Genomic DNA, 13,210 nt, shown 5'->3' with positions numbered 1-13,210 from the left:
TGTGAGCTCGCAGATTGAGAACACCTTATCTAATCCTCCCCTTCCAAGCATGTAGAGAACACAAAACTCACAAAAAACACAAGAACCTATCTAGAGCTGGTTGTGTCACTACACCTGTCAGGAAGGTCAGTTTGAGAAATAGATTTATGTTTGGAGGCTAATCGGATAGCAGAACAGTGAGCAGTGGTTTGTAACTATGAAACAGGATTACACAACTCTGGGAAGTGATCATTTTATCCTCCGTCCCCAGGTAGTAAGCCAGGTCAGTTTTATTTATATAGCCCAGAATCACAATCTGCCTCAAGGAGCTTTGCATCATCAAACATCTGTGATAACGTTACAAAATAATCTGCTGGGAATGTGTGTAAGTGGATGAGATCACACTGAACTACTGCAAAAACTGAGTTAGGTTGAGCTTTTTTTCCACATGAATGAGAGTCCATGTTTTTTTCCTCCACTCAGTGATGTTGCTCGTCTCCACGCACCTTTAATTACATCTTCAATCAAAATAAACCGGGTAAAAGTTAAAATATAACAACACTAAGACTAAGACTAGTCACAATTCATTCTTTTTCTGGTATTTTCAATCACATTTCCCATTCTTCTCAGCAGTTTCATCAGAGTTTGATCAGGCTTAAAAGCCCTGAAAATTGAAAATTTTCTCAATCGCAGTATATGATTAAATGTTTCCACCCTCGCTGGTCAGCATCATTTTTTCCTTCACGGCAGTAGAATATTTGTTTCACCCACTGAGCATAGTGTTTTAGGACGGCTAGGTTAAGCAAAGTCCATCCAAACTAACATTTTATTGCAGTTTTTCTCAACTGATTTGTCACAACTGTTTCATGGAACATCACAACTCTAATGCACGTCTGCAAAATGTAGGTGAAAAAGGTAGTTATGAATGAGTTATGAGTTTGACAATTTCATTGAGAATCAACTCATCAGTTTTGATCAATGAGCCATGCAAGTGGTTATTGTGCAAAACTGTACAAAATTGTATTTACTCTTTTGCACACATGAGCCAAGATGTGTGCAATGTGCTTGAATGAATGAGAAATTCCAATCTCTTGTAAACAACAAATAAATTGTTCTGAGAATTGAACTAACTGTTATGAAACACTCAATTCTCAAAACAAATGAGAAAAAGACAGTTTAGTTGTTTAAGAGAAGAAAAAGATGGTATCTGATTGGCGGATAGGCTGCTGTATCCAACATGAAGACGTAGTATCAAACCATCCAAAATGACAATATTTCTACCACAGAGTTTCAAATGATAATTCACTGATACAATGACCAAATGCCACTAAACGAGTATTTGTTTTCTTACTAAAAATAAATACCACAGGGAAAAGAAGAAGTGTTTAAAGAAAGAACCATCATCGTCTCACCTCTTCTACCACCACCCTGAACTTGCACTTCCTGCTGAGGACAGGTTTGACCCCTGACAGCCACTGTACATTAGAGAAGACTTTGGCCGGACCAATCAGGACCTGGCCTGGGTAGAAACCGTACGCCTCATCGAAGAACAGACCCTGAAGAACAAACACAGGGACAAGGATACAATATGACATGAGAACTGAGAACTTGCTGATGAACTGCAATGCAGCGTATGAAATTTAAATTTTGCAATAAATGGACATTTTCTGCACATTAATGTTAAAAAAAACTGCAAAATGAAAACCTTTTATGGGGAAATCTGTTAAAAAAAATAATATGCAGTCCAGTACAGGTGATCTGCAGGTCTAAACAGAGAGCACTTTCCCATAGTTATTTATTAATAGTTATTCACAACAGCACTTTTTATATATGAAATATAAGTAATTTCTAAAATGTTTTGGTCTGTTTTCATTTTTTTTAAATTTCTAAACAGAAAAAAACTCTTGTCCCAGACAAGAATTCACAACTTTTAACAATTTAAAAATGTGTTAAAAATCTTAAAAATCTAACAATACCTACTGGTGATATAGTCGTACACATGTGCTATTATAATCATCTTTGTTCAAAAATATGTTTTTAATGAAAATGATTAAAGTTTAAGTTATGTCCCAGATTACCATCAACTCTGTGAGATTTCCACAAAACATGATTTAATCAGGCATAAAAAGGGTTACATATACCCTAAGGACCCCTGTCTAACTTCCTGGTTTAAAAAAGCAGGAATAAAGCTCAAGCACTGGAAAACTTTCTATTTTTTAACAAATGTATGAATTAATATTGATATCAGATGTGTCTCAACATAGGATTTTCCATCTTACAGAGGTGACAAACCTCTCAGTTCTCTTTAATAACTGACTAATGTGTTTGACTTTTTTCAATTTAATAAAAAAAAATAAAAAAATAAATAAAAAATAAGTCAGTGCCCCACTTAGGCCACCCCGTCAACATAAACACAAATGACATCATCAATAGAAACTTTTTGATTATACAGCAAAAAGAAATATTCTTGTATTTAATGCAGTAAAGATCATTTTAAATTTTCTACATGTTATATATTATGATACTGATGAGACAAAGTTGACTAAATTGTCCTCTGACACAAAAAATGCTATTTAATTAAAAAAATAATAATAATCAGGAGCAGGATACAAGGTTTGATAGTCACGAGTCTGATCTTTTAAAATATATTTTCCAGAATAATTGCAAAAGTAAAAATCAAAACCCCCCTAAAAATATGATTTGATCCCACTTCTCAAGAATGAGTGTTTTACATATATACTTAACATTTCTTAACATTAAAAAAAGCTACAAAAATACAGTAGACGAAACTCAAAATAACTGTCTAATAGAAATCTCACAAATTCATTTGCTTGTTCTTCCACAAACTAAACCTCCACACATGTAAATGTCTAAATATAAGACTCGAAAGCACATCAGGCTGAGAACCACAAAACATATAACACAAGAAAAACCATCAAGGCTATTTCTAGAACATTAATTTGCGTGTTAATGGACAGAGGAAAAGACAGCACATAAATAATACAAATAAATATAACTGATCGATCAGAACAAATGAGTGAAGTATTTAGAGATTCTGAAGCAGCCGTTCCTGTCTGAACATGAGATTCGTGTAAAGTGATCTGGCCCCTGACTAGCAGCTGTTCTGTCCCGGGTGGACGTACCTGAGGTGACAGATCAGAGCTCGTGGCTACGTACCGAATCACTGACATGTGGACAGACGTCGTAAAGCTTGGCACCGTCCTCCACACTCATGGAGCACCTGAGGGGAAGCAGAGAGAGAGAGAGAGGGAGACGCGACTCGTTGACGTTAACTGGATTTGGCACGGATGAATGTGTGCCGGCCTGCAGACACCCCGACACACTGCAGCATGGTCACAGTACACGCTGTATAATCACACACACACACACACACACACACACACACACACACTCTACCTGGCTCCGTTGGAGAGCTTGAGGATGATGTGATTAGTCAGGTCGTACACTTTCCCCAACCAGAAGTCATAGGCAATGTAGTCGCCGTACATGAAAGACTGGACAGACAATGACAACAGGAAAAGTTTGACATTTCATCAGAGATATCACAGTAACTAGAAAGATGCACAGTAATCGCCTGCAGGTCAGTGTCATTCTCTCATGATTTACTCACATTTGATAATTGTTATTACTAGGGATGCACCAATACCACTTTTTTTCAGACCGAGTACTTACATTTGGGTACTTGCTGATACCAAGTACTGATATACGAGTACTTAATAATGCCATTAAAATTCTTACAATAACTTTTAAAACATGTTTTATTTCCATTAGATGATCACTTTCTAAATGTAACAAATCATTGTTGTTGTTTCCTGCTACAAATGTAACCATAGTTACTATACACATTACATTTTTAGGTTATTTGTAGTAAGTTACTTTACTGATGTTGTGTTCCTTATGAAGCTGTGCAGTTTACTGTGTATATGATATATTTCAGTATAATAATTTCACAACAATTAAGTTGATAATTATAAATGGTGTTATATATGATAATTATTTCATTGTCATTTACAGCATTTTACCTTGTATTTTAATGACACATTTAGATGTGTAGTATTTAAGTTTCTTCTTCATGTCCCTCTTGTCTAAGAGCTAATTAGTTCCTACCTGTCATTGTTTAGGGGGGACAGGTATGAGTGTGACACCATGTGTGCAACAGTTTTGTTGAACCTGCTGTGAACCTCACAGAGTGAAGTTGTGTGTCCTGAGCTGTCAGGACGTTTTGGTGAAGAATAAGTACACAAAGAGAAGTTGTAGCAGCTTATTATGAAGAAAAGAGGGTTACAGACTGGTGGTGGCGGTGTTTTTTCTTCATCTTTGGATTCATTTGCAGAGACATTCAACTAGTTTACAACCGCCAGGACTTATTGGACAGCGGCTGGCTGCGGTCTACAGCTGCACTCTGTGCATTTATTTCAGTTTTACATGGACTTACATGGAATTTTACAGACAATTTCCAAAGTTGCTGCGGTCATTAATGGATGATGTTGAGGACAGCGAGTCCCTTGTTGATAACGACGGCACGTCCAAAAAAAAAAAGAGGGTAAGCATCAGCAAACATCCTGAACTCTGCATCATGGCGGTACTTTAGATGTTTACTTGTATCGAGTGGCTACTTTTTGTGATGTGGTATCGGGTGTGGGGTATTGGAGTAGTTTTATGAGTACAAGTACGAGTACGTGAGGACAGTATCGGACCGATACCCGATGCTGGTATCGGCATTGGTGCATCCCTAGTTATTACTAAGTAATTAAATATATTACTTGTGGTAACTGAGAAATACATTTGATAATGTTTTATTTTACAGATCAGTCATTTCTGAATTATTTAATTTCCTAAGACAGCTCCTGTAAAGAACTACAAAATATAATAATGTTGATGTGTTTTCAGTGCAGTGAGTCTCGAGACCCACAGGTGGTCATTTCAGTGGGTTCCCAATAAAATTTGGGTAACACTTCAATTTCCAGGTCTCATAATTTCACAATAAATAGATGGTAATATATTTGAATTTCCCTAGAAATGATCCACAAATTACCTCCAGATTTCATGGTTTATTGTGTGATAATATGAATATTTTTTTGACATACTGTACTGTAAAACTCATGTTTGATGTTATATGGTTTTAATTAAGGTTCTACTTGTGTATTTTATAACCTCAAACATAGACTGAACATAGGAATTAGTGCAGCAGTAATATTAAAATAAAGTTCAGCCCAAAATCAAAAGTATTTGCCCCCAGCCTGTAGTATTATTTATCCATGTAGATAGTTTTGGTGTGAGTTGCAGAGTTTTGAAAGAAAAAACATAAAATGTCTCATACTTCTGGTGTAATCTAAGTCTCCTAATGTCCCGATATGCTGTTTTACAGTGTGCATGTGCTCATGAACGTGGCTCCAAGCTAGAGAGCTACAGTGAAGATTCAGGCTAAAAACATGGTGTTAATAACATTTTTTTAGTCAAGTTGGCATGTTTGGGCTTTAGGAGACTTGGATTACACCAAACAAGCAGTGTGGAGGCATTTTATGTTTTTATTCTGTTGCTTTTTATGTTTGAAAACTGGTCACCATTCACTTCCATTGTTTGGGAGATTCTGTTTTCCTGTGAAACTCCAGCAGTGTTTAGCAGAGTAACAAAATACACTCAACTGTCAGTCGGCATGAGGGCGAGTAGATAAAGGCTGAATTTTCATTTTTGGGTGAACTATCCTTTTAAGTGTATTTTGCTATTATACTCACATACTTTTACCTCAGTCAGGTTTAGAATGCACAACCTTTACTCATTGTGAGTATTTTTCCAGTGGGGTTGGTGTTAGTACTTTTGCTTCAGTAATGGATTTGAATGCCCACAGCCTGACTGCACCTGAACTGCACATGCCAACTGTTACCAGCCAAGACATCCCCTTTAAGGAAGGTGGCTTTACGGGTAGCCTGCGTGTGTGTGTGGGGGGGAGGGGGGGGGGGGGGGGGGGGGCATATGATGTTCATCTGCTAGACTGCACATTAATTCATACTCAAATATATATTTCTATGATTTCAAAATGGATTTCTTGTTCACAATGTATCATTTATTATCAGGAGTTTACTGACTCCTTTAGTGTTTTCATCCATCAGGTGCAGGATATGTACCGAGCAACATCACTGTCTGTATTAATAAAGGGAAAAACTGATAATAGTTACAGGTCAGTACAGACCCCTTCTTCAGGGGTATTTGTAGCATTTGTTGCCGTACTGAAACAGTGATTATATGTGCTGACAATGTGTGGATTTTTGTTACTTTGACTCATCATTCAGTAACTGTATGCATACAGATGAACAAATATCACTTAATACACTTAATAAAAATGTAATTATTTCCAAATGGCATAGTTCTTTTCAGGAAATGTTTTAGGGAATTACAAAGTACATGAGTATTCAGTGAATTGAGTGTCTTCTCTTCAGTGAAACGTTGATCTCTTACCCAGATGTGCTGCAGGTCTTTGCTGTTGACTGGATACAGAACACAGTTCGTTCCCACTAGTTTGACTGCACACTCGATGTCAATGTTGGTCACAATACCACACTGGTTGTCCTGTAATGAAACAAATACACAACTCAGCACATCATCATATCAAATATCATCGCTGCTACAGTATCCTGTTCAACTGAAACACTGGGCTATTGTTTGCACACTTTTTAACTTTCCTGACGCCCACATGCATCACTGGTTTGATAGTGTGTGAACAAGACAACATTTGAATTTAAACCAAAAGAAAATCTCATCAAAGTTTTAATGTCGTATTTATATTCAGACTGGGGGTTGTTGCTCTGCGTTAACAGAAAAAGTCTCCTCTTAGTCCCTTTGTAAGTGTCGACCTGTAATAATATTCCAGTCATGTCTGATGCAGCAAATGGAACAGAGCGGTGAACAGTGACCTGACTGACAAAGAGAGAGGCTTGATTGAAAAAAAGCAAGAAATAAGAATGAAGGAGACAGGAGGAGTGAAAAGGAGAGAGAAACAAAGACTCCACTTACACTAGAATTGTTCCGTCGCACGATGTCTCTAATGACAATAGATCGATCTTCAAGTTTCAGCTGGAAAGGAAAAAGAAAACAAGTTTAGAAAATGGTGTCTGGGTGACCTCGACTCTAAGAAATCTCACAGCAGCAGAAGCTGCTGCTGAGTCTGTCGCTGACATGGATCATCATCCACTCTCGCTGCAGAGGAGAACTCTTCACACCAGTGACCCTGAGACGAACCCTGAAGAAGAACTTCAAAATGAACCAACTAAACATTAATCACATCCACACTCAGACCATGACGATGTCACTGATACGATTTGTCACACCCTTGTCCTGTCCCCCGCTCACGGCAACATGCACAGTCAGCAGAACTGGAACGCCCCCTGAGAGCAGATCGGATGAGTTCCCCGTCCAAACTGAGTTTCAGTAAGCTGGCCGGCGTGAGCCCCTGGTGTGTGATGAGTGCTTAAGGAGTCAGCAAACACATTTTCACTATCAATTCATAATCAACACATTGAAATGAAAACAGGGTCTGTGAGACGATATGATTTAGCGACAGTTTGAAGGACAGATGAAGACAAAACAGCATTGATCAGGAGCTGCATGCCCGGAGAGACAGAGGGTGGAAAACAGGAGCCGCTGGGCTAAACTTGGCACCAGCTCAGCTCCCAGTGGGATACCTTGTTCCTGTGAGCAAAATTTTGCTGTGTCACTATGCCTGCCAGGAAGGCCGGTATGAGAAATAGATCCACGTTTGGATGCTAATCAGACTGCAAAACAGTGAACAGTGGTCTAACTATGAGACAGGATTTTACAAGGTAGTCAAGTCAAGTCAGGTCAATTTGATTTATATAGCTCCGAAACACAATTTGCTTCAATTTGCTAGAATCTGTACTGATGTAAACATCAAAAATCTGTGACAACATTACAAAGCAATCTGCTGGGAATGTGTGCTGGCAAATATTTAATTGGCCGGCGCAGCGCCTGGCTGGATGACATCACACTGCACTGCAGCAGAAGTTCAGTTAGTTCAACTTTCTTTTCCAGACTTTGCTTTTTTTTCTAATGGAACTCTCTGTGGTGTCACTGAAATGAATGAGAATTTTTTTTCTATGCAGGGATAAGAGTCCAGTGGATCACAACACTCAGTCTGGATCATAACACGGTTCTGAATCACGGATTAGATCAACAAATTAACAAAAGAAAAAAAAGCTCTGGTGTAGCCACTTCTCTCCGCCTGTAGTAACAGTATATACTGTATAATGATAATAATCATAACAGTGTTTCCCCCGTCCTCCTCATGGCCCGCCGCCCTGCATGGTTTACATGTTTCCCTGCACAAACACACCTGATTCAGATGATCAGCTCGTCATGAAGCCTCTGCCTGACAACCTGAAGCCTGATAACAAGTGAGCCCTGAGAACCAGGATAGGGGGAACACTGCATAGTGATAATAATAATTACTCTTCCTTTTTTAAACACTGCTTCCTAACTAAAAGCAATGTATATGTATATATTACAAGCACACATCTGTCTTGTCTTTTCACTGCAACAGTGCATCGAGATTGGGCGAGTTACTACTTTAAAACCTGTGCTGAACCGTTGGGGCCAATCCGTACAGAACATGGGTCAACTGCACTCTGTTGCCCCCCTTCACAGGGATGTTGTCTGTCTAAACCCAGCAGTAAGTACATTTTTGTTAAAATAAAACAAGTACAAGTAAATGAAATTGCTCCTCCAAAACATATAAACATTGCAACCATACAACAGGGTCATAAAGAAGATTTTTTCCAGGATTTTTTACATCATTGGCACATTGCTCATGTTTTAATTGTACGTAACATTTTCTCAGTCAGCTTCATACTGTAAGCCGATTGGTATGAACTCACTATTTTCTCAGGCTGCCCCCTCACAGTCGACTTAACTGTTGTCAATGAGAACAGTCAACCAAGTTTTCATTTATTTATTAGTAAAAATAAAGGAACGGGGCTGTTAGGCCCGCAAACAACAAGTTTATATTAGAAAAGAGACATTTACCAAAGGTAAAAGTTCTAGGAATAGAAATATTGATGGACAACAAAGCTTTGGAATGAATCATTTATTGTTTTGGTGTATGTGCGTGTGGAAAACTGTGTGTGTGTATGTGTGTGTGGGGGGGCTCCAAGGAAAAAAGAACTGGTTTCGTACATGATCTGAGGGCAACTGATTCAAGAGTTGATGCCCAAACACCAGATGTGCCTGACCCACACACTGCTTTCCAACATACCACCTGAAGCTTGGTGGTACACAGTGATATGTTTATGCACAGCCTTCTTCAGTGTACCGTTGCACCCAGACTATTTATTCCCACGTTTAAACAACCGGGTTTTAGTGTGTTAAAATAAATGAACTAAATGTTCAGTCTCCTGCTGGTTGTTCAGACACATTCAGAATCATTACTGCTTCTGCTGTCTGCTCGCTTTGTGCCCCAAAAATATAGATCTGAGTAATTAAACATGTGAAGACTAGTCGACTATTGGCTTTATCTAACAACTACTGGTCAACTAGGAAAATCTTTAATGAGGGTCAGTCCTGCTTTCTGCAAAGTTTAAAGAGTTTGGGTTATTTCACCTAAGAGATTAATATAAATGATTTCTTCTCAACTTTAACTTTGAATGAAGCACATTTAGTCATGAATATGTAATATTATAGAGAAGTACTTAGGACTGAAGAAACCATGTTTTCAGGGGCTTCAAGTGATGTGATGTCAGCTGAACCATCTCCATGACAACTCAGCAAAATCCATGCACTGATGAAGGCAGCTGAAACACAAGAAGTTGACCTGGAGTTTTTTTTTGGTAAATGTTTGTTTGTAAGGTAAAGAATGAACTGTTGGTGCTCAACTAATGAACAAGGCAAGCTTTATAAAAACAGTTCTTCATCAGTCTGCAGACAGGCTGACTAAATTTGCTCTGAAAACCTGAGCTAACATTCAAATCCATTAACTATAAATCAGCACAGTGATCCTCATCTCTGCCTCCATCTGTGTGATCTCTAAAAGAGATGAAGCACCACTGCTTGTTACTGTATGACTCCCATCAGAAACACTCCGTCGACTTCACTTGACCTACTTGAAATTAAAACAGACTGATGGAGGCAGAATTTCACACCGCAGCGCTGCTTCTCCAACAATGAGTCAGGCACAAAATTGAGCTGTGGGTCTAAGCCTTACAGATCCCACTGGAAAAAAAAATGTAGCAGGGTATAAATATGATTTTATTAACTTTTATTGAGCACCCTGTGCTACAACACAGACGGTCACCCAACATTAGCACCAGTGTAATCCATTTACTATTTAGGACAAGTAGCTGCTGCTGACAGCATGTCTGCAGCTCTTCAGCCTTCATTATCCACACTGCTGATTCACAAGTGTGGTAGAAAATGTCTGAAATGTTGATTTGAAACTGCTGAATGTTAGCCAGCCATCTGAGATCAACCGTTTACTGCTTGTATCAGTATTAGTCTGATGAATGCAGCGACGTCATTTGCACCCTGATGTAAGTCAGGCCTGGGTAATACTCCTGAAGAACCTATTACAATAGTAAAGTTTCATATCAGTTGATATCAGTAGTTATTGATCATGTAGGTCAGTGGTTGGTTCCTTTTTTCCTTAGAATAAACTTAGACACACTCATTATGATTCATTGTCACAGAGGTCGAGAGCTCAGACGTGTGACCAACTGAGAAACCTACTATTTTTGATTGATGGCAAAAAAAAAAAAATCTTTTAAATAGTTTTGAATACCAACGTTTGTATAAGCTGATTTTGAAAGTCTCAGAGCAGACAAATCTTTGTGGACACCCTAAGGGGGGCCAGGACCCCAGGTTGGGAACCGATGATACAGGCTGTGACTGACAACATGTTGTCTACTCCAACGAGTGGAAGCAGCCAAGGCAATAAAATAAGCTTGTTGTATTATTGCTCAGAGATGAAAATTTTGTGCATTTTCCTTGACTGGTAGTTGAAAATAGTAACAATCAATTCATCATTAATAGTTAAGACACATATCGCATGTTTTTTTCTCATTTTTTCTCATTTTATCAATATAAGTGTAAGTTTAAGTTTCCTTATTCAACAAATGCCTTTGCCAGACCAAACAATGTCAAATTAGATGCAGTTATTGCCATAACCAGACTACTGATTAATTAGCGATTAAATAACACAATGTAATGTCAAGTAATGTGTATATAATAACTGAGCGGGTAAAGGCAAATAATACAACAGCTAGAACAGTTTTTTGTAATACAGCCTGAAAAAAAATCAATAACTAAAATAAAACAGGAAATGACAACACTTATTTTATATCACGATATCACAATATCCAAAATCTAAGATGATATATAGTCTCATATCATGATAGCCAAAGCCAAAACATCTCAATCGCCCCCTGGTGGCTGGCTGCAGTACAGGTCATAAAGAAAATGTGTCTGCTGTCAAAATAACAAAAATCTGATACAGGTAGTTTCTGTATGTGTGTTCATGTTTCGGATCTGTTTGGTTTTAATGAGTTATTTGATGAGATTAAAAGGGGCTTTTACGTCATTGACAGCTGAGCTGACCGGCGTATGGGCGGAAACTTGGCTTTAATCACTACTGCACCAAATCTGGCTCAAAATGATGTCACAAGCGCAAGATGGCAGCGCTTGTATCCGGAATATTTTGGCTTCATTTATGTAGAGGGGAGGATGCGGAGACATGTTGTCCATCTTTATCTACAGTCAGTGGTATACAGTGCTGCCCACAGAGGGATGTGTTTAAGGGCACTGGTTTGGGAGCCATTCAAGAGAAACTAGCACAGGCAACAGTACAGTAACTCCACAGCTGATCAGACAAAAACACCACCTGCAGAAACTGAAACTCAATCTACAGGAACTATTTAACAGAAAACTGTGGATCACCACTCATGTCACTGACTGAGACCGACAGAAAAAGGCAGACAAACTGCCAAATCAGTTCATTGTGAGTGTCTCTGCATCATGTTTGCTGATCTGAACAAAGCCACTGCAGGTCTGTGCTGCAGAAAGTCAACAATAGTCAAAAAGAAACATGAAAGTGCTTATAAAAAGCTACCTGCGGGAGGCTTGGCTGCAGTACAAGCTGCTCTACTGGCACTAAGTACACAGCAAAGTGGCAAAGTGGCAGCGCACTGCCAGCCCGAGCCTGGGCAGAGACAGATGGAAGCAGAGGAGGGGAATGTAATTAGGAGTAAAGAGAGTGAAGAAATTAAAAACTGGGAGGCCTGCTGCATGTTAAGTCAAGCCCGGGGTTTTACCAGACGGGGGGAAAACTGGAGCAGGACGCAGTGCTGGCAGACTGAGTGACGGCTGATGGTTAAACCTTAAAAGCAACGATGATACAGCTGAGATGAAGCGTGAGCGTTCAAGTTTAGACAGAAGAGTTTCAAAAATATGTTGTGTTGGTGGGAATATCGTTACTATACATAGTGTACTTGTGTGGATAATCAGTTCAATTCACTTTCCACTATTTTCTTTTCAAATATCAACCAAAATATCAAATCCTACTCTCCATTTATAACAAAATTCCTGTAATTTATTTTCAGAATTGTGGCCATTCTAACTATGGGTTTTACATCATTCACCTGCAGTAGAGATCTGAGAAACATGGCAGCAGCTAAACAACATCTATAGTTTAACTGTCAGTCAGCGTGAGCCTCCTAAAGCTTTTTACATTTCTCTTAAACAATGGTTGAAGATGTTAATGAATAATTGATTGATGATTGATAATTAATAAAAATTCAAACACTAGACAGTGAGAAAAAGTTGAATCATACACATGCAGAGACTCTATCCTGAGTCATATTTAAAAAAAATAAAATAAAGCATGTCATATGTCGGAGGTTTATTTCAGCAGCTATACTGTATATGTAAGTGGAAAATAAAACACTTTTTAAAGTAAACATATAGCTGTTACTGCTCATCAAGTCATGAACAAAGCGGTTGTATTTTTAAACTCACTGGTAATTTTGACCCTTTGAGGTTGCTGTAGCTGGTCAGTGTGGAGTGTTGAAGCTGCAGAGCAGCAGACTGAGTCAACAATGTGAAGCCTGGAGGTTATTTTCATAGAGCAGAGCAAATAAGTGACTGAAGGCATGAACTCACGGGTAATTTTATGTTACATACGTGAAGTAAAATGAATACTTTGTTTTACTGC

At 38.5% G+C, this 13,210-nt stretch overlaps 1 protein-coding gene across 1 annotated transcript in view; it reads right to left on the bottom strand.

Moving 5' to 3' along the window:
* The window catches only part of ube2o (ubiquitin-conjugating enzyme E2O), a 77,743-nt gene that overhangs the window by 32,767 nt on the left and 31,766 nt on the right, over positions 1-13,210 (bottom strand). Inside the window, exons 2-6 of the mRNA XM_084716223.1 lie at positions 7,012-7,071; positions 6,457-6,567; positions 3,397-3,494; positions 3,157-3,220; positions 1,392-1,535 (exon numbers count right to left, since the gene is read on the bottom strand). Coding sequence (XP_084572349.1) covers positions 1,392-1,535; positions 3,157-3,220; positions 3,397-3,494; positions 6,457-6,567; positions 7,012-7,071 — 477 coding nt within the window. The remainder of the gene's footprint in view (positions 1-1,391; positions 1,536-3,156; positions 3,221-3,396; positions 3,495-6,456; positions 6,568-7,011; positions 7,072-13,210) is intronic.

The sequence above is a fragment of the Lutjanus erythropterus genome, chromosome 3 (genome assembly GCF_056507025.1).
Source record: "Lutjanus erythropterus isolate fLutEry1 chromosome 3, fLutEry1.hap2, whole genome shotgun sequence".
Taxonomy (NCBI): Eukaryota; Metazoa; Chordata; class Actinopteri; order Lutjaniformes; family Lutjanidae; genus Lutjanus; species Lutjanus erythropterus.
This window is presented reverse-complemented; position numbering and strand designations above follow the sequence as displayed.